Here is a 23,406-nt window from a genome sequence, read left to right on the forward strand (position 1 = left end):
TGCACATTCCCTATGATTCTATGTCAAAAAGCAAAGAGCCACCATTTCTTAAACACATTTTGTCTCAGATTTTTGAGAGTGAGGAAGCTTTATATTTTGACCTAGAAGAAAAATGCTTTCCTTCCTTGAGTCAAAACTGAAACAAAAAAATTGCTCAAATTCTGTTTTCTGATACAAATAGTTTCTGTGCTTCTAAAAAAAGCTGTCTTAAAGGGGGGAAAAAACCCCTTTCATTTATCACGATGCTCCTAAATATTTTCTACAGTCCCCCAACCCTCCATGAGTTATTCAAATGGGATTACAAGCGCTTTAAAGGTACTAGCAAACGTGGCCTCAGCCCATCTTCTACACATACAGGGTGAAACAAAGGTGTGATTCTCAACTATTACAAGGAGAAGGAAGAGCATATTGATAGAGAAACATATACTAATTTGATTTTTTTTCTTGCACTTTTGTTGTTGGCTTTTTTTTTTCTAGTAGAACTGTTCTGCCTCCACAAACAATAGTTTCTCTGATACTCTAACATGAATTATAAGCTGAATTTGAAAGGGTACTTACTGGGATGCATTAAGAAAGTAGATTTCTGTGCATCCCAGCACAACTGTTTTGCATCTGGCAATACCTCCCAACCAGCAATCAATCTGCCCAAGTCCAGACAGCAGAGACTTGCGGTTCTGGGATCCAACACTTGGGGAATTCTCAGCCTGTCAGTTTTCCTGCCACCACGCTTCATTTCAGAAAACAGGCCCTGGATTAAAAAGATGTTTCCAAGTTCTTCTATTTTAATGACAGCAGAGCTTTGGGGGAGTCAGGAGCAGAGAAACACCCTTTTTTTCATTAAAAATTCCCACAGTGCAGATCAGGGCAGAAGTAAATTACCTGTTAGGAAGCAGTGAAAATGAAAGGTGCCTGAAACTCCTCTTTCTCTTTGTTCACTGATTGTTTTGGTTCCATATGATTCCATGGTTTCAGCTGAGCTTCCTCAGCTTGTTTCATCTCCATGATGATCACAGCACCCACCACTGTTGAAAATGCTGCCTGCTCATGCTGAAGACTTAGAGCTGGGCTAATTCACTGCCTAGAATTTGTGCAGGTGCCTCTTGTTCACCTTGTACAGGCAACAATGGGCTAATTTAAGCATATAATTAGAGACCAGTTTACTTGAGAGACTGGTCATTTAGTTTCATTTAATATTTACACAATCAATTTTTTACACTATCAATTTAGACAATATTTACACAATCAATTTTTTGTGAGAAAACAATCATTGTGACACAATATGTGATTACAGTCAGGCAAAATATATGTAAAAAACATCTTGTAATTGAGATAGCTGCATTCACAAAGCTCCTATCTGTTTAACACAAAGCTCTACAAAAGCACATAGAAGTACTTCTAACCACCTTTTATACACAGATGACTTACTGCTGGTAAGTCATTTTCTTTATGCCATAGCTGTGGCATTGTTTGAAATAAAGAGCAGGACAACATGCTCTGCTCTATAAACAGTGAGTTAGGCCACTGATACTTAAAAGTAGTTTTAAATATTTATTTAAATGGTGAGGAAAAAATGTTTAAACTGTAAAAGCACTCTCTCAAATGAAAAACTTTGGATGTGAACAGAGAACAAATAAACAAAAAAAGCAAACTAATGAGCTCCACTGGAACAGCGTGGAGCCAGATGCTTGGGAATGCACTGAGTCCTGAGATGCTGTTATGCAGACTAGAGTAGGCAGCATACACAGTTACAAATGTGGAGAGCAGGAAAACGGAATTATTCAACCATTCCTTGCACAGCGTGAGCATATATACTGCTTAATTGTTATGGAACAGTGGTCCTATCAGAGAAAGTGAAATCTTTGGGTTTTGGTTTCATTTTTGTGCTAGTCGGTGATTTTGTGAGTGCAAGTACTCTCTGTATCCCTTCTTGAAGCATGTAAATGTGTAACTCACTGCCATGTCCCTCAAATTATATTATTAATTATCCCTTTTGGAGAACATTATAAACATTCTCTCAGAGGATGCAATTCCATTCTCCAAGAGGTCAAATCACTGCTTGTCAATGAAAATTTTCTCATCTCATTCCTCTGCATTCACTGTTCCCACAGCAGGTGTCTGTTCACTAGACATATATCTGCCAATTACTGTATTTTTTCATGTATACTACTATATTCAGTGGTTGGGTTTTTTCATATCTGGTCTAGCACCTCTGGAAATCAAATTTTGTATTCACTCTATCAATTTAATCAAAATTACTTATTTGCAAACAATATTTTAGCGTTCTTAAATCTCTCAAAGACCGATGGAGATGGGAGTTTGAAACTTTCCAATAGCTTACTATATTGACGATACAACATGTCAGTTATTTCAAAATTTTACACTGACATGATACCATCAGGTGTACATAAACAATTAATTATTCATGCCTTTTGCATTCTCTTTATTCTATTGCATGAAAAAAAATATTTGTTCTATAAGCCACAATTATTTTTAAAAAGGGAATAATAATTTATGATGTTAGATGCTCAGATCTGTATTTCCCTTTGTATCCACAGGAAAATAAAAAAACTAAAAAAAAAGAAGAGGAAAAAGAAACTTTATGCAGTAAGGTTGGGGGGGCTTAATTTTAATTTCAGTACTTTGGCATATTTTGTAATATATTAGTCAAGTATTAGTCCCATTTCAACAGAATTGTGACTAACAGGTTATGTTGATAAAGAAAACAATCTATTAATCACTTATGATTTAAAGTAAGGGTTTTAAAGTATTTGAATGTTCTCAGGTTATACTGAGCTGCAAAAAATGGAGAAGACATTATTCTTTCTGAAAGTGCTAAGTGAGAAGAAGGGAAAGCTACCTGACTTTTTGTTTGAGAAAACTAGTTGTTATGTGTCCTTGAAATTTATATTAAGAGCATTCCCACATGTACCTTTTTATCAATATTTCCAGGATATATTACTATCTTAAATACCGCAGTTTGTCCAGTGTGGGTGCCAAGCACCATCAGTAGCTGAGCCACACAGTACATCTGTGGGAATTTCCATCCCAAAATAATCAGTTTGAAATACGCAGCCATTGCTTCTCCTCCCCTCCATCATGCAGTCTTGTTCGCAAAGTGAAAGGCAATCGCCACTTCTTCATGAAAACTTGCAAGAATATATGATGGAGGAGAAGTGTGGAGATTTTTAATTAAATCAGTGCTTTCTCCAGTGTATGAACATCATTGAAAATTATGTCCAGAGCTGGTTCATAGTCTGATAAGTTACTGATAAGTAACCCTCAATGTGGCATAAGTCTGATTCCTGCCTACTGTTAGTCATGGAAAAAAGGTGTATATTTCAGATATTCTTTTTAATGGATCTTTTTTTCACCCAAAGGAAAAAAAGTTATGTGGACACTTTATAGGAAATGTTTCAAATTGCTTCCAGACATGCCTTTGAAAATCAGTGGGCATTGGCAGAATTCCCTAAGAACTCAGGGCTCTAGGATTAAAAAATCAGTGGTGATATTAGTACTCAGGTATTCCCCTCTAATTGCCACTTTATTTATACCCTGTAAATCTTTACTGAAAGGGAAAGATCATCTTTCTTTTAGTAATCAATATAAGTTTTGAACAATCAATATTTCGCAGTCTGTGGAACAGGAAAAAAGTGATAAAATACAGCACAATATTTCCAGTTTTAAAACTTTACACAACATTAACTCAGAAGTTCTTTTTTAAGAACATTTGAATTAGTGTACTCTGTTGCAGCCAGTAACTATTCCTCATTAAATGTTTCCTGGCAGTTCACTACCTCTGTCCTAAAAATGCATTAATTCACCAAACATAAATAGGTGTCAAAATTCTATACAGACACATAGAGACTGTCTGAATATTGTTCATCTTTGCCATGTGGTAATGAAATGTTTGTTGAAGTTCTTTGGGGTTTTGCATATCGCAGCTTTCTTTCCTTTTTGGAGGAAGGTTGTACTGAGGGCTAAAATGCAACAAAATGAGGCCATTTATGTGACCATCTTAGTATAGAGGACTACTTGCTGGTAATCCTGTAACGATCAAAATAAAATGAACAACAATTTTTCATACTCATAATCTTTCACATCTAAATGGTATTCATTATATATTTTACTACACATTTTATGTATTTCAGTTGTGAAATTAAAAGGCATCTGAAATGTAGCATTTCTTTTGTGTGCAGCTTTGCTTTTGTTCTTTTTTTTATTGGAAATGAAGCCTTGCAACATGTGCATGATTGTAGATTTGCATAGTGTAAACTTATTGTAATTTTATCTGTTCAGGAAGTCAGAAAGGGATTTAATAAGTAGTAAAAATTAAACAAGGAAGTAATATAAAGTCAGAGTGTATATATTTTGCACTTTTACATAACCTTTTATAACAAGAATCTATTATCGTACAGTATACTGTAATTCCACTTTCTAGTGATACTCTTGCTATTGTCACAGTATTGTCTTTAAATCTGGATATGAATACTTTGTATATGTACACACTTCAAAAGTGATTTCTACCATGGAATATGTGCTCCCTGTAACTGTTATTAACATCCAACTGGAAAAATATTCACCAATTATTTTTTTTATAAATTATGAATGTACAGTGTAAATTAGCAAATCAAATATTGTAGCAATGAAGAGATGCACTTTAAAAATGTAAAAGTGTATATCTCCAAGAGTGTTATTTTGTATAGATGTTTTTGAATAAATAATTTATTGCTCATTAGTGGGTTTTTTTTGTCATTTATGAAATAAATATAAGGTATCTGATAGCAGCAGTTTGAGTTTTACATTTTATCATCAGTTATTGTGGTGGGTTTCTTTTTAAAATTAAAGTTTTGTAATTAGAACAGTAAAGGACTTAATCACATTTTCCCTTTCGTTCAATAAATAATTGTTGGCTTGATAGAGTTGCTGTGAGAAAGCCAAGGTGTGATCCATGATCAGCCCACAGTCCTTTTCATGATCAGCCAGTGAAAGGACATTGCCACAGCATTTTCCTTCAGTCATCAAGACTAATTTTGGCCATGGAAATCAAGGTATGGAGAGAGGGATACATAGCAAGGAATTGGAAGCACTTCCATTTGCCATGGTTTAAATGCAGCCAGTTGATATTTACTGAAAGACAGAATGACCACAGTATACATTTGCTTCAGTGAGAGATCAGTGCTGAAATCCTGAACCAAAAAGTACTAAACAGCAAAATGTCTGCAGCCTGCAAAGCTGGGCACAATTCAGATTTGTAATCTGAGATTTCTTCTAGATTTGTTCCTTGCTTTGCTAACAGAGTAAAAAATGTGGTGCATTAGAATCAAGTCACCTCTACCAGGGAGATGTCTCAAAAAAGAGACTTCAGCAAAGTTTTATAAACAGGGATTTTATTCTTTTTTAAAGTCTTCTAGTATATCTAGCTTGTAAGAAGAAAACACATTTATATTCTGAAGGAAAATATGAATCCTGAGTTTAAACCGAAAAGAAAAAGAGTATGTGCTTGTAATGGAGCTTGCCTTGCTATCTTAGATGACAATAGCAGTGTCATCAAAGACAACCTATAAGTAGTCAACACATTTCAGTCACCCCTACTCGTAGTCTTTGAATCCAGAGGTACCCTAGCATCAGAAAAGTGAATCTGAAATGAGACTTAGACAACTAAATTTAAAGCATAGAATAAAAAAGAAATCACAGAAAAAGCTTTTTGTCTATAGAGGCTATAAATCTTTGCACATCATTAATACCCCAAATTTCCCATGTATTCTGTCTGATGTGTGCTCCTTGTGGGCAGAGGTCAGTTGGGAGGAAGGCTGCTTGGCCCACAGAAAGGCTTGATGTATTTTTAGAGTGCTGTCAGTCTCCTCACAAGCTGACATGGCACTGCAATTTCTATTAAAATATATACTTGCAGGTGGGGAAAGGGAGAGTCACACCATCATTTAACTGCCCACTGATTACAGCACTGGGCCTGAGGGGAAAATGTTCTTTTAGCAAGTGAGCTCCTAGAGCAGACAAATTTTTAGATGCCTGCCTGTCCCACTTGTCTGTACAGGGCTACCCCAGAGAAGAGGCAGCAGAGGAGAAGGTGTGCCTGCATTGTGGGTGCAGAGGTCAAGTTCAGTGTCCAGCCTGGGGCACCAACAGGGCAGGCAGGACAGGGGCTGTGTACTCCGTAAGCATCGACTTCCCTTTGCATGTGCCAGAGCCCTTGGGAGCAACATCGTAGCTGCCTTTATCATCTCAGGAAGCTGCTGGGAATGGCAGCGCCTTCTGGCCTCCTGCTGAGGTTGTCCTATGGAGGGGAGGAGGCAGATCTGCTGGAGAGGGAAAGAAAGTGCAGATGAAGGTGCAAGCTTTGGTAACCCAGCAGGCAGGGCAGGCATCTGGGGAGGTGTAATCCTGGGCTCTGGTCCCTGTTCCAAAGAGAAATATATAGAGACATGAGGAAGGTCTCATTTGTGCGCAGCTTAAAGTGCATTTTGCTGTGACATATTGGACTTTTTCACTTCCCTGTGGTAGTAAATTGTGCTTCTCATGGCAATAGATGTAATTGCTTTGCACTAAATTATATTAACTATTTCAGATGGCTTGTTCTACTTCATGCGTGGAATGACAGAGCTGAATTATTTTCTGCAGCATGTAGCTCAAAAGAGAAGAAAATTCCTAGTTAATGGGGGGAAAAAGGTGGGGGGTTTTAACTACAGAAAAAAAATATTTAGTGGCAAATTTTAAACTAGTAGCATTACTTCTTAGGATTTTTTAATTTGGTTTGGGTTAGTTGTATACTTACTGATTTTTGCAAATAAAGGGAGCTGCTCTTCACAGTTCATCTTTATTAACATAAGTTGTACTCAGTCTGCACTGCAGCCCATGAACTGGGACTAGTAGCATTGCACCTGGCAGAGAAATGGGTGGGTTGATTTTTAAGTACCTGAAGAGAAGAAATTGTTTTCCTGTTCTCTCTTCTGAGGGCTGGACTTTGTTGTTCATATGCAGCCTTGTTTAATGATTCAGGTGCAGCTTTTGTGTGTCCAAAGGGGGAACTTGATGGTGTCACAAGTAGAGCAAAAAGAACTTAAGAGTACTTGTTCAGTATCTCTGCCATCTGTGAAACTCCCATTGCATGACATACTTATTGTCCACACGGCACAGATGTTTTTAAAGCATGTAAAACCCTCCTTGCTCTATACAAAATTGTGATGGAATTCAAGGGAATGGTTAAGTTACAATTAAAACAGACCCACAACAGAAAAACTAGGGTAAGGACAAATAATATTAAACAAAATAGGGAGGGAGGAAGAATGGGAAGGAAAGATGGAGGCAGAAAGGCTGAGCAAATGGAGGGTGGGGGCATGAGAAAGGTCTGGAAGTAGAATGTGAGATCAGAAAGAGGGGCATACATGATGACAGTGAGAGATGTAAAAGTTGGAGAGCTAAGGGAGGTAGGGAGGGTGTCCTGGGCTGGAAAACTAACCAATACCTGTACCTTTGATTGAGAATTAGAGGAGTGCTTCCTTTCAGACATTAATTCTGAGCATATGCAGGTGTGTTACTGGGGTGAGGAGCAGGAATTAGGATGGAAAAAACTCTGAATGGAGCTGGGTCAAAGAGGATTGTCAGGTAAGATATTTCCAGGTGATGCGGATAAATTGATACAGTTTGTTACAAGCATAAAATTACTTGAAATTAATAGAAACATATCAAAGCTGGAAGAAAGGACCCCAAAAGGAAATGGTCTCATATTTTAATATCTTGCCCAGGATATTTACATTTATCAATTTGTAATTTGTGCTTTTATCCAACTCACTTAGGCGTTAGGGGTACTCACTTTAAGGAGAGTGTGAGACAGCTATATACAAAGCTTTGGCCAATGTGGGGAGCACAGAAAGATTAAACTTCAGAAGATAAATGAGATCAAGGTAAAATACAGCTGGAAAGAAAGGAGGGGAAAGTAACTGAATGTTTCAACAGAAACTGGTGAGGAAAAGCAAAGTCAGGGCAGTCTGTTAAGGTTACAGACAGCTGAGCTGCCTAAACCTGTTGGCTTATACACATGGGTCTGGTTAACACTGACACATAAAGGGGATATAAAGGACAGACCATAACTTTATTTTTGCACAAGAATGGTGTCCAAAGCTTCTTGAATAACTGCTCTTTGCCAGTTCATTCTTACCTATTTAATTCTCTGAGCTTTTTTTTCTGGAGAACTACTGTAGTTGATCACTACAAAATATGCTGAAATTTAAAAAGATAACATTAGACATAGAATGTTACTAATAATACTTTTCATTAAGGACTTTTCAGATTTCTGTAAGAGGGCCCATGTAACTACAGCACCTTGTTCCCATGCCTCTTCCACCTTCCAGCATTTTCTAAAACAGCATCTGGCCTCCAGCTCTCAGATCCTAAGTCTTCAGTACCCAAAACTGAGCAAACCAGTCACATTACTGTACAGGATTAGCCACGAAGTATTGTGTTCTTATGGGAAGAGATTATTTCATTGTCTTCTGCAGCTTCTCCTTCTTGAATACCCGCATTGAATCCATATATCCCTGGCATTCTCAGGACTAGAGGAGGCTATGTACACCTGTACAAGGTTGTACATACTGGAACATCTATAACTTCAAGCACATCTCCTTCCTGTCTCTCCAAGAAACATTCCTGCATGTGCTGTCCTGAAACCAAGATGAAGCATCTGTTAAACCCATTACCCAAACCTGGCATATCTACTAGTTTCAAAAAAAAGTTATGGCACAAGCAGTGGAATGCAAAAGTCTGCACAAGTTAAGGTCCCTGTGGGGCTTATAGCCATCTGCTTCCCAATTATGTATACCACAGCCTGGCTGTTGCACAGAAAACAAACATTGCTGCTGGCAGGTTCATTCTGCCATATAATTACTGCGACTGGCACAGGCAGAATTCCAGGAAAGTTATGTCTTTTTCTGCCCATTGCTGTTGCCATTTTTGCATGTTCCTCCTTTAAAGGATCCACCTGTTCTTTCTGCCACCTTCTACCTTGTTCTAACCTGCTTGCATCTGCCTTTCCCAGCCTGTGCTAATCTCTCTCTCTGACCGTTAAAGTACATCACATTACCTGAGACATGCTTGCAATGGGGCAAAAACTTAGTTTATGTTAAGCTAGTGTTGATATAGCAGTGGAGTATTTAGCATCTTTGTGCATATTGAGCAAATGTTGATATATCAGTGTGTTATATATATGTGTATTTAGCATATATTTAGCATATATATATGTGTATTATATATATATATATGCTAAATATATATATATAAAAATACACATATATATATGTGTATTTAGGATATATGTTGATATATCAGTGTGTTAGATATATGTGTATTTAGCAACTTTTATGAAACCTTTCATAAAAGTCATCTTCGTAATAAGGCAGATATGTTCACTGCCTGGGCAAATGAAGCTGTTCTTTCTGTCAGATTAGATCTCAGGAGGTGAAAGTTAAATCAGAGCAGTCAATTCTCCTTTGTGGTCAAACCCCCATGAAATACAGGATCTGCCCTCATCAGCACCTTTCTTTCCTGTGCACTGCTTTTCCCTTTCTGTGAATAGCTCTCCCCTCTGCCCAAATAGCTGATAACAGGGGCAGTCCTATGTGTTCATCTGTTACAGACAGGCTTGAGAGGGAACAACCTATGGGAATGGGCACTGAGGCAATTCTCATTCCCACAGGTCTCAGTCTGTTTGGGCTGGTGTTGTATCACAGGTTAGTTATGCTTTTGCACAGACACATAAATGTGATGACTTTTAATTAACGCAAATTCAGGTACTTGGGTGCTATCACAGGCAGCAACCAAAAAAAAAAGGTGAGGACCTAAACCTTGCTGTGCCTCAGGGGGAAGAGAATGTAGATTTATGTATATTAAAAGAAGCTACCTGGTGTCATAATATTATTTGGTTTTAAATGATGTATGAAGATTACAAACACTTCTGTATGAGTTACACACTCAACTTCAGACACTGCTTAATAATTTCTGCAGGGAGAGGAGTCATTTCTTATTCATAGTCCTTCAAAAGTATACATTATATTTGTCACATCCCAAAGCTTCTACTGGTGCTGTTGTCAGTGTGTTCTTATTTATGAATGAATACCCACAACCAACTGATTAATCATGTCCTCCTGTTAGAGCTCTGGGAAGTTCATTTTGTCCTTCAGAGTGGTCATCAGGAGAGCCAGGGACTATTCCATCACACAGTGAAGAGTCTGATATGCTTCTGTCTTCCACAGTGGCCACATTCAATCACCTTGAAAAAATTATTAGAGAAGACCCTTTATAAGCCAAGCTGTTTCTCTAGTGAAGATTTTTCATTGCTCTGATACTAATAAATTAAACTATATTAGGAAATGTTGGGGATTTGTGTTACAGCTATGCCTAAGGTAAATTTGTAAAAAATTGTCTCTGATATGTTTTTGCCCCAGGCCAGTCAACAGTGTGCTGAACAGCCCCTGGGCACAGCTGAAGAATTAGCACAAACCAGATGCTGTTTGTTGCAGGCAGTATAACTATGCTCATCTGGATTTGGAGATCTCCAACAGTATGGATGAAATCTGTAGCATTTCACACACCCTTAATTTACTCTGCAGAAGCAGCTTTCCCTGCCAGGGACTCCAGTATTTGCATACAAGCTTCACCATATGGCATTGGTGCCTCATACCAGAGAAAGGCACCCATGCCATGCATGCCTTTTGAATAAGTTCTTTGATCCGTGAGGACTTTGTTGAAAACCAAGAGCAAGAAGAGCTGGGAATTAAAATCCTTCAAAATCGTACAGTATAATCATGGTATGGACTTACAGCCCTTATATTACAGTAACATTGATATGTGCTTTGAGTCCAATGAAATAAGGTTAGAACTCTTTTTGGGAACATATGTTGCCAAGGTGCTACAGCTACAAAAGCCACTTCCCATGACAGGATATTTCACTCAAATGTTTATTGCTCATTAGTGCAAATTTTATTATTTCTCATGGGAACTATCATCCTCTCAGAAGGGAAAACATTCTGCTGTCAAACATCATTGATCTGAGTAGTGCATAGATTTGATTTCTTCTGTTGTTCAAGCAAGGGCTACCTTGTGCATCAGGGGTCAGCTGAACACCTGAAGGAAGGAGGGGTACATTGTTAGGCAAAACTGACATACATTGTTTTCTAACTGTGGTACCTACAATTATACGCAAAAACTGCTGGTTCATAGCAATGAGCTGATCAGACAGACAAGACCTCATCCCATAATTAAATGTGTTACATACCCTGCAATAAGCTGGTGTGTAAAAAATTAACCAGACAGTGGTCAACAGTGGGGGATGCCCAGGCAGAGCTCATGGCTTCCTGCTGCAGAGCAGGGCTGGGAAGCTGAGCAGGAGAACAGGAAGGGCAGCAGGTAAATGTTGCATACCAGTCTGAAGGAGAAGTAATGAGAAGATGGGGAGGGGCAAAAATTTGGGGTTCTTTCTGTCAATTCTTGGTTTTGTGCTCCTTCTCACACAGAGCTGGTGTGACAGCACTGGCACCCAAGGGAATTGAACCCTGAACTAAGGCAGGCCCAGGGATCAGGACCCCGTGGAGAAGGCTTTCCTTCTTCTCTTTCTTCTTCACTGCACACCCTTGTAACCTCTTTCAATTTTTAATTGCATTTTTTGCTATTTGCAAGCTGTGTTTTATTTTGTTGCCAGGGTTGTTTAATTCTTGTACCTTTTTCTGCAGAAAAGAAAACTTGCTCCCTATAGTTGTTTGGTTTTTGTTTTTTTTTAACAAGTGTAAATGCTCAAATGCTACTAATGCCAATCTTCAGCATTTTCTCAGCAAACCGAGTACCTTCATTGCTTTAAGACTCACATTGTTAAAGCTTACTCACAGTCTCCTGGTCTCAGAAGTGGATGTGATGAACTTGTAGTAGAGTTACCAGTTCCATGTATTGACACCAGGTCTTTTTTTTTTTTAATTCTCCTTTTATATCTCAGAGACACATTATTTTCTCTTGCCAGAGCATTAACCTGAAAGATTTGTTGAGAATCAGTGATAAATGATTACTTTATATTTTTTCTTTCTCCTGAGTCACCACTTCTCCAGATTCTCTTATCACACATTTATTATCTGTACAATTTATTTCCGGAGACACCACTTTATATTTGGCTGTATTAAAATATTTTTGTTGGATTTGTCAGTCTGCCATGTTATCTATTATTAATTTTGCCTCAGTTCAGGTATGAAGACTTCAGTGAAAAAATGCCTTCTATTGTTGTGTCTATGTAATAAATCTGTGTGTGTGTGTGTGTGTGTGTGTGTGTGTGTGTGAGAGAGAGAGAGAGAGAGTGTGTATATAGATATATTTTTTTATGTGTATGTACATGGTAATACACACACATACTCTTCCCTGTTCCTTCACCTATTTGGTAACCTCAGTTTATTTTTCATGATTTATAGATTCTTATTAATAAACATTTAAATATTACAGGTTTCATTCATGTTATTAGCTACTATTTAATGCTTCATGCTTGTAAATTCTTATGTGCCTTTTTCATGTGGATGTTTCAACATAGAAATAAGAATGCTGTAGCATCTCTTGTTTGTTCACTCTGAGATTTTTCTAAAACATACTGTAGCTACAGAATGCTTCAAACTCATCTGGGCATTAAAAACAACAGTTCAAGATTTTTGGAACCTTCACATGACGTCAAATAGCCAAGATGTTTTTATTACTCAGTCATAAGGCTCACTTGAACACTAAATGTCCCAGAGAGTAGTGCTTTGTGACCTCTTAATATCAGCACTCATGAAGAATGTTTCATTTAACTTCTTCAGATCATTTACTTTCCTGATTTGTGATAGACTAATGGAAATTTGGAGATTAATGTGGAAGCATACTCATTTGCCTCGGTGAATATGAACTTGGATTAAACAATTCAAGAGTAACTGATCAAATTTAAAATGTGGTTTTCAATTAACAAAATGTGTTTATAATGTAGGATGTGTCTAGTGATCAGTCCATTTAATGAACTGGTGGCCATTTTGAGATCATCAAAGATCACTGGCTGTTTGTTTCCCTTCACTACCTGTTTTCCAAACACTCAACTCTATCTCCGAAATTATGTCTTACTGTGTTAATATCTACCATTGCCTTATCTTTGAATTGATAAAAAAAAAATTAAAAATTAAATAATAAATTTGGAAAGTCAGTGCCACGCCTGGAAAAAGGTAACCTACCAGGCAGGTCACTAAAGCAGAGCAGCAGAAAGCATTTAAGTGTGAGGAGGAATTCAAGCATTTAAATGTGAGGAGGAATTCAAGCACTGCTCTCCAAGTTATTGGAACATTTGTGTCTACAGAAGGGCTTCCACATCACAACCTTGACATTTTTAATGCCTCATTTTGGGGGTGGCATACAGCCTAAAAAAAATCCCAGGCTTTTTGGTTTTGGACAGTGCAGAGAGAGAATAGCACTTTTCAGAATGGGCTGTACCAATGCTGTCCTACTGAAACACCTGACCCAGATCATGAGAACAGCTGAGAGCACATGACTGCCATAAAACATTCCTCATGATATAGCATTCACACTGATCTGCAGGGCAGACTCTCCATTATGATTCCGTGTTCCTCTTCCTTTATAGGTGTCCCTCCCTTTCCTGGAGCACTTTGACTATGCCGCCTTTTTTTCTTTCAAATGATGGGTGCAAAATTCAAACCTTGTCACTGCCTGGATTTTCCCATTAAGTAGGTCGTGGGCGGCAGGAGGTCAAAGACATTGGTCCTGTTCCTAGTGCTGTCAAAAGACACCTAAAGTGAGATATCCCTGTGTCATGATTCCTACTGTGAAAATATTCACAGAATATTTCACTACAAAAGCAGGACAGAAACATCTGCCATCCTTTGAGTATGGCAATTCATCACTGTCACTACTTGCACTTCCCAGTTTTTCCTCAGAAATCTTAAATTCTTTTGTGGATTTGTCACTAACCATGCTGAGACCCTCCTTCACAGCAGGCAGAATACTAAAATTGGCCTGTCAGAATTGTATTATGTGGTCATTGTTTTTATTTTATTAAATCCATTTCTGTTTTCTCCTGAGTTACGAAAGATCACGATTGTTATCTGGTAAGTATTTGATCAGTTTTATGACTACAAGACATATGGTGTATCTACTGACTGTCCTTAAATCCAAAACATAAACTACAACATGTGAAACTGCAGTAGTGGCTGCAAGAAGGCCATGCATTGGAAGAAGGCAGAAAGTTCACCATTGAGCTTGCAATTAAAATGGTCTGAAAGAGTCTAAGTTTAGTCTAAAATCAGTGCTCTGTAAAGATGAAAGATTAATTTTCTGTCTCATTTTAAAAAGAAAACATTTGGTGATTCAAGCCACTGAATTTCAGACCTTTCATAGACCTTAAAAATTGTTCATCTGTTCTACATCCTTTCACATAAATCATAATTTGTTCATTAGTTAAGGCAGAGTTTTCAAACAGTGCTATACAGGATTAACATCAATTCAGACACAAGACATGCAGTGGATTAGTCTCTGGAATTAAATTTATTTTTACATAGGTTTGTTCTGCAAGTTGGGTTACTCCAAAACAATAGAACATTTGAGGGATTCTTCCTAAAACTAGCGTTTTAAATGCTTGCTTGCATGTGATAAAACATCTATTTGGGTTTAAATCAACATTTTAACAAGAAAATCTCATGTTCTATAGATGTAACAGTCTATCTCCTTCTGAGAAAAATAATTTATCTGATAACATGATTTCAGCACCATAAATTCACATGTAATGACCAAATCCTATTGATCCAACTCTGATCCAGCATGTCCAGATCCCTCTGCAGAGCCTTTCTACTCTCCAGCAGATCAACACTCCCACCCAACTTGGTTTTGTCAGCAAACTGGCTGAAGGTACCTTCAATCCCCTTGTCCAAATAACTGATAAAGAACTGGCCCCAGTACTGAACCTTGGGAGCCCCACCAGTGACCAGCCACCACTCTCTGGGCCTGGCCATCCAGCCAGTCCTAAGAGCCATTTAGCACTGTATTTTTTATTTCACAAAAAAACCCCAAACAATAGTTAATGCTGGGAGAAGCCTATAAAAAAAAGGACAAGAAAAATTCCAGCCATAGTTAATTTGGGATTCAGGGGTCCCTGTTGTAAATCTTGGGCCTCGTAGGCATTAATATATTTTATTCCATAAAATTGTGAAAACATTTCTATGAACTTATATGAATGTTTTTACCATACTTTATTGACACAAGCTGTTTCATGGTATAACTTTGTGCTGTCAAAATAACTGTCCATTTTTGTTTTCAGCCTACATGACCCTTAGTTTCCTACTTAATTAGACAGTGAGTGATGGTTGCCTATTCACCCTCTTTCTGGATTCAGAGACCTCTACAAGGTCTTAATCTAAAAAGAGTAATATAAAAAAAAAAAACCAAACCCTTTCTAATAAAATTAAGTTAATTCCAGAAAAAACTAAGTACTTAAAGTAACTAGAAGTAATGGCATAATTGAAACCCAGCTAAACTGATCTTTCCCTCTAAACTACTTTTCTCTCACCCTTTTCTTGCCTTTTTGACTTGTGACATTTTTCTCAACTTACTAAAATGAGGTTTATTGCTGTTGCTTCTATATTGTTAAGCTGGAACTTAAGAATTGCTTCTGTTGAAGCATTGTATTGTGCAGTTATATGCACTTTTTCCTCTTCTCTTGCAAGAGTGTTCTTAGAACTTTAAAAGCCAGAAGAGATTAGAAACTAATTCTTCTCTTATAGATTAGACATCCATATTAGCAGAATGTCCTTCACGCTTTGCTAGACCCCAGGATTGCCACTAAATGCTACAAAACAGTGTAATCTGCTATCAAAAATAGCTCCTGCAGCTGCACAGATTTGTGTTGGAGGTCTCTCCTTCGAATCCAATGCTTGTAAGAACTGATGATGCCTCAGAGAGCCTGGCAGGGCTGCAGGCTGTTACAGTGCAAATGTAAGTTGTTTTGAGATTATAGAATTGTGTCTGCTTCCTGTATCAATCAGTTGCAATTGCATAATATTTTAAGTGTGGGCTAGTTTTTCTGCATACAAAAGTAAGTCTGCAGAAATTCATATGTGGGAGTAATCTGAAATTCTATTGCTTTGGGGTATTTTCTTGAATAGAATTTATCTTTTTATCATCAACTCAAAGATTTATTTTATAGGTCTTTAACTTTTAAGAACACAGATACAGTATTGGTCTTCGCATGCAGATTTAAATCTTGGGAATATAGCAAATTGAATGAGTCACTTGATTTAAAGCTTAATAATATTAATATGGTTTGCTGTTATATTTCACTGCTGCTTTTCCCAAGGGTGCTGTTTAGCATAAAGACTGTTTTATACTGGTCTTGTACTCCAAGTTTAGACAATCACTGATCTGTGCAGCTTCACTGCTGGGCAGAAAGGTCTGACGCCCTTTCTGCAGGAAGAATGGCTTAAGACAGAGAGCTAGCAGAAAATCTGGAACAAAGGGAGCACATCCAGCACAAAATTAATCAAAATTGTCTGCACTTACAATGGCAATATGTGACTCTTGGATTAAAAAAATTAAGGCTGTTCTTGAGCAAATTTTACCCTCTTAATTCTCTTTCATCAGATTTCAATAACAGGATTCTGAATGATCTCCAGTAAGAACAGGAATTCAGCTGTGTCTGTCTCTGTGAGTCCAGTGTAATTAAGACTTCGCACATGTTTTAACTAAAACTGTATTTGTGGCTCAGTGGGCAATTAAATATTCATACTCAGAAAAACACAAAATAAATGTTGCCATTAATTTTTTTTCATCACAGACCAGTTTACTGCATGTAACCATTTAAAGCCCACTGTTGGCAAATGCTTCAACTGCAACCAGTGAGCAAAGGCTGAAATCCCTGCTTAAACAAACCTTGATGTAGGTATGCTCTTTTTGAGCTAAATGGGGAAGCTTTGATTTTTGACTGTGGAACTGCGAAGAAAATCAAACCTGTTTTTCACTTTAAGAAAGTCTCTCATCTCTCAGAAATTGAACCTGTAGTACTTGTGAAGTATATGAAAGGATATAGTGAGAGCTTCTTATTCTATTAGGTGTTTGGAATAGATCTGCTTTTCTCAATGCTTTGCTGTGCCTTAGAGGAAGTCAATCTTCTTTATGCTTCCATATGTAAGGAAACATAATCTTAAAAGATTTACAAATTGGAACAGGCTTAAAGAGGTATTGCAAGTTTGAATTCTTGTCTGCAATTTTAAATCCTCCAGCCAAGGAGCATAAACCTACTTTTCCAATAGAGGTCTGTCCTCCTGTCAGTTCACATGCTCATAGGTTTTCTTTCACCACCACACAGCACAACCTCAAGCTCCAGGATGCTCCCCGTTTCCTACCCCTCCTTACCTTGTCCCGTACGGCAGAGATCAAAACACTGATCTTTGGCTCCACCTTGTGCTCTCCCTGTCGCCACCAGCAAAGATTAAATGAGAGACTCCTCAATACTGATTCCAAGTGTGATTTTGATCTCTCTGCCTCTATAGAAAATGGGAAACAAACCCAGCCAATTAGATTCTTTAGGTCAAACTACTGAATTTAGAAGAAGCAATAGGGCTAAAAAGTGTAACTAAAGAAAATAGCTAGGCTCAGAAGTGTGAAATAAATTGCCCAAGAGAAAAAACCTAAATAAAAAGGGCTGGAAGTAAGTTGGTGGGCAACTTGGGAATTATCATCTGAATTCAAAATGGCCATTTTGGTAAAGCACAACTTACAGAATGCATAAAATAGGACACAAAAATGTTGGGTTTGTTTGTTTGTTTTTTGTTGGTTTTTTTTGTCAAATACATTTACAAAAAGAACTAGTGAAAAATAGTTGATTTTACTGCCTAACATGGCAATTATATGTATGTATATTAATTTTTTAAATTATTTTTTCTTCTCATTTTTGGGAAAATAATTCTGACATGAGAAATGACTACACAGGTAACTTTTGGTTCCTAGCAGGAAAAGAAAACAAGTCAAGTATTAACGTCAGTTTCTGCTTTGTGGGAACATACTGTGGCCAAAAAGATTTTGAAATAATTTTCACTCTTAAAGCTTGAGTGAGTACCAGTGCATAAAGCTGACAGCATAAGCTGGGCCCCTGGAAAGTACTTGGCTTTCATAATTCAGAACAGTTACTGCCATCGATAAAGTGCAGAACTGTGGAAGATAATCTCCTCAGCAGACAAAAGGTCAGACAATAAAACTTCTGCTTGCCATTTTCCAGCAGAAATTCATCATATTAACTCATGAAATGCAAAAGGAAGGGGGCTTTTCACATTGAATTTCTATGGGCAATATAGTTTCTCTGAATTTTCAGACTTGATTTATTACTTTTTTTTTTTTAATGTTGATAGAATATGGAGCTAAAAATATTTAAAATCTTTTCATTTCTGATCAACATAGTGCATGTGAAAAATTATGCCTCTTGGAGCGTTTATGTATTTGCACTGCTGTGAGAACTGCCAGAGTACAAATACTGAAATGTAGAATGCAGCTCATCTCAGCCATGTGAGCATATCCACTGTACTGTTTTGATACCACAGCTATCTATGGAAAAGAGCACAGATTAGGGTCTGATTAATGTTATTAGTTTGGCCATTTCATTATCTTATGTGCAATCACTAATTTACAATCAAATTGGGCTAATTCACAGAGAAGTTAAAAATGAATGGTGTTAAAATATTGATGAATTTCTAATATGTAGGCTAAGTGCTACTGATATTGTGAGACCATAATATATTATAAAATAAAGTTATGTGTCTCCTTGTGCTAAAAGCTTCTCAAAATGTAAAAGAAAAGTAATAAGGAAGGGAAAAAGAAAAAGTGAATTACTTTGAACTTCAAAAACATAGTCAAACATGGTTGGAAATCTAATTTTAAAGTAAAATTTGCTGTATACAGGAAATTATTTATAGTATGGTTTATAATTAGAAGATGAAGGTATATATATTTTCACCAATTATTCATCTTTCTTGTAGATGAAAGTTTTCATCATTTTGGGATTTTCAGCAGCTATAGCCTTCACAGCTGTTTTCTTTTCTTTCCTCCAAATAGGGAAAGACACCATCTTTGGTAAGTAACAGTAAAAATATATGTTGTTTATTATGTTGACTGGTAAGCTGAAAATACACTGCCACTGCAGATAGTTCAGCAATAGCAATATAGCTCAATCTCTTTTGTGTGCAAAATACACTATCTGGCTTCTGTGAAAATTTTACCATGGATGTTTTCTTTTAAAATGCAGTTTCTTAAACTCAATAAGTAAAACTTTGAATGTGTAATGCATCTCAATCACTTCTTTGGCTAGGAGTGATTTTACTCTCTTAGTGACATTCGTATGTCAGATGACACCTTTATAAGCGTGATTACTGGATTTCTTTCCCCATCTGCTAATCATTACTTTTAGTCCTCCTGGGCTAGAGGCAGTTCCATAGGATGTCCCACCTGGCACCCACCTGCTTTTCCCACAAAGGCATTTGTCTCCTGTGGGTCCTTTGGCTGCTGGCACCCTGTGGATTTTAGAGCTTCTCAGATCACAGTGGTCCCTATGTTCAAAAAATGTATCTTGTCATTTTTACCATCATTTGCATCAGCTCAATCTAAATCACTTAATTCTAATAAACTAGAAGTGTAGCAGATACTGACTTGAATTTTAAAAGAAATCTACAGAAACTGATTTTACATGAAATTAGGGCGGAGGTAGTAAAGAAACAGGATTTTAAACTACATTCTCTTAAATGACATAGCTGTATACATGATTCACAAGGGATGGTGATATGATTCCTTAGGAAATTTTTCACCTGAAGGTAGTATAGAATCACAAATAAAATTATATGCAAAACAAATTAAATTAAAAACAAATTCCCAAGCTGTTACTTCTTATGAGAAATCTGATTTGCACCATCACTACAAAACAGGAGATCAGGTTTACTTTCCAAAGTGGATTCTTTACTTTGAGCTTCCATATGAATTGTTTGGAAAGATGCGATCTAAAATGATGACATTTTGTTGTATGGCAGTTAATTCAAAATTAATCCAAGAATAATAAAATGGTTTGGGTTGGAAAGGACCTTAAAAATCATCTAGCTCCACATCCTCTCCCATGTGTAGAGATGCTGTTCACTAGACCATGTTGTTCAGGGCCTCATCCAACCTGCCCTTCAACACTTCCAGGAATGAGGCATCCACAACTTCTCTGGGCAACCTGTTCCAGTGCCTCACCACCCTCACAGAAAAGGATTTCTTCCTAACATCTAATCTAAACCTGCCCTCTGTCAGTTTAAAACCATTGCCTCTCATCCTCTCACTACCTGCCCAGAAAAGAAGTCCCTCTCCCTCCTTTTTCCATGCTTCCCTGAGGCACTGGAAGGCACCAATATCATAAGTATACATGGGCTATAAATAAATAGAATAGATTAAATGTGATTCTTTTAATAGTACATGTTCTTTGGTCTGATGAGACAGTAAAAGATAATGTTTATTACTCAAGAACCTCATTTTTGAAGACACTGTAGTGGTACCAAATTCATACTTCCCTGTAGAAAAGGAAGAAAGACAATGGAATTTAAGTATAGCAAGCGGATATTCTCCTTTTACATCACGGTCTGAATCAATATCACATGATGAGTAATACTTCAGACATATTATAGTTCTCACCTCTAACCCACCTAAAAGCAATTAAAAAAACATGCTATATTAAATTCTAAAATAATTACTTATTGTATGGCCTATAAAAATCAAACTTGTTTTTAAACATAGACTCAAAAAGATTTTCAGAAGTAGTGGAAATCTGAATGATAACAGCAAATGAATCATCTGAATATTTTATTATGCAGGTGAAAAAGAGAAATAACTACTACTATACTTAGATACTGAAAACTTTAATAGAGTATAATTTAGCCTAGGAAAGATTACTCCTCATCACACATTACTCTTCCTTGAGCTGAGTACCCTATTCAAAAAATAGATCATAGAAATAGCACAGTATAGACTACAAATAAAATATGTTTCCCTAAAATTACACTGTACATAAATGATGAACATTTGTACATAAATCATTGTTATTTTTTATTATTTGTTTTCTAAGAAAAAAGTGGGGCATCCCACAAAATTCAGATAGAAATTAAACAGCTGGACTTTAAACCCGCCTGATTCTTTTATTATAAAGCAACATGTACACAAAAAAGGAATAAGCTAAGTTTCATGACAGCACTACACAAAATAGCACAGCTGAAGTATTATTACATTCACATATATCTTTCCATCAAACATAGGTGAAGAAATGAGAATAGGGATTTCATGCAAGGGCCCAATCCCAGATCTTAATTTTGCCTGAATATGGACTTGAATTTTTCATGTGGCTCAGATATTACCTGTGAGAGGGGCTCAGATTTGTCCTGTCAATCCAGGGACAGTTTGGGGAAAAATACATATGAAGCCTAAAAAACACAGTTGCATACAGAGAACACAGAATGTTTCAGCTGGACCTATTATGTTTGGTTCCATATAACATGTCCATAACTGGATGTATACTTCAAGCAACAGGAAGGAAATCTCACTCTTCAAGTCTTATAAATTATGGAAGAATTGATTTACTGCCCCTACCTTACCTTTCAGAAAGTTCAGAACCCACAACAATCCTTTGAGGAATAAAATATGGGGATGATTTAAATGGGCAAAAATTGCACCTTAATATTAGAAACTTGTGTAATTTCTAATTGTAAATATTTTAATAAATATGCAATTGCTTAAGATATTAATCTTTCTTTTCATTTTTTTTCATTTTTGTTGAGAACAAATTGAAAAGAACTGCATTACTAAGGCTATCCAGAAGGGTTCTAGTCTGGTGGATTATGCTGCACGTTATGAAACGAAAAGGTAAAAAAAAAGGTGAAGAATCTATTCAGGAAAAAAGCTTTCATAACAGAAAAGTTTTATGTCAATCTTTATGTTTCATTGAGAATGCATATAATCACAGATTCACTGCTCCCATTACCTTTGAGGTATCTGATTTAGTGGAAGGAGTCCCTGCCCATGGCAGGGGGGTTGGAACTAGGGCGTCTCTAAGGTTACTTCCAACCCAAACCATTCTATGATTATGTCACTGAGCATCTGATCCAAAATGAGCTTGTGCATTATCACCATAGAAGTTGTTCTCTTAAAACATTTCCTCTTAAAACAAGGAAAAAATAAGAAATACAAAAAATAAATATAAATGTTTTTCTGAATGAAATAGCACAACAAATTCCATTAAGTGGCACAAAAATTATAATTTTATGGACATATTTTTGAACATTAACTATGTTTTTTTCCAGTGCAGAGTGAGATGGGAACAACTTCTATAGCATCAGGAGCCAAATTCTATTGCCTTAAATGGGACTGTAAAAGTGAATTTCATATTTCCCCTTCCATCTACAACAGGTGTAAAAAAAGATAAGGGAAAGGAAATAAAATATTTATCTTGGACTGTATATAGGTAACAAACGAGGGAAAGATCCTTTGTGCTTGAATTATAGTAGGAGAGTGAGCTCTTTTAATCATTTTCTGTGTAGCTCTGACTATGTTTCTGTGCTACACAAAATTAATTTATCTCCAAAATTTGGAACACATCAGCTAAGTTTTACAGGGTGCAATCACCACAATTTTGCTTAGCCTTTCCTAAAGACTTATCCCTGTGATTTGAAAATGAGTCATGATTCATGGAGCTCTGTGAAAGCTGAGTGTTTTTACAGACAGAACTTGTCAAGAACTGTCACCCCTCTGTATGTAGAGACTGAGGTCACTTTCAGTTTTTTGTGTTAATAATTCAGTGACATTTAAGGCATTTAAAATTTAAAAACATAAGTCTCAAGATTTCAGTGGCTCAGCTGCCTCATGTACTAGATGGAGATCTGATGTTTATCTGTCTCACGGGATATTGTGGCAATTATTTGGTCAATATCTTAATGATGATAAATGCTAAGAGATGTTAAAGATAAATGCTTAACAATGATCATTTCAATTAGGAATTGAAACTTTATTGGGAAAAAACTGAGACCACTTACTCACCCCAGACAAATAATTAGACTATTAAGCTTTCTTCAAAATACTGTGTATGTGGATATATAGACTCTAAAGAGAATTGGTGCTCAGAAGTCCTATTGATGATTGAGGATAATCTTTGGTATTAAATATTACATGAAAGCAAAGCCTACCCACAGCACTGAGTTGGGAGCACACTTTTGTGACTATCCTGCACAGTCTTCCGCTTACTGCTGCAGGCTCTGCTTACCCCAGTTGTTTCTGCCTCATCCTAAAAGGCTTCCCACAAACCTAACATTTGCTAAGTTGTGTGTCCAGCAAAGGGGG

General features: G+C 36.9%; 1 protein-coding gene across 1 annotated transcript in view; it reads left to right on the forward strand.

The window, feature by feature from the left end:
- The first annotated feature begins 242 nt into the window (after positions 1–242).
- Positions 243–23,406, forward strand: part of TPO (thyroid peroxidase) — a 56,216-nt gene continuing 33,052 nt past the window's right edge. The window contains exons 1-2 of the mRNA XM_085056755.1: positions 243–315; positions 21,852–21,936. Coding sequence (XP_084912881.1) covers positions 243–315; positions 21,852–21,936 — 158 coding nt within the window. The remainder of the gene's footprint in view (positions 316–21,851; positions 21,937–23,406) is intronic.

This window comes from Lichenostomus cassidix, chromosome 3, assembly GCF_008360975.1.
Source record: "Lichenostomus cassidix isolate B80296 chromosome 3, HeHo_3.0, whole genome shotgun sequence".
Classification (NCBI taxonomy): Eukaryota; Metazoa; Chordata; class Aves; order Passeriformes; family Meliphagidae; genus Lichenostomus; species Lichenostomus cassidix.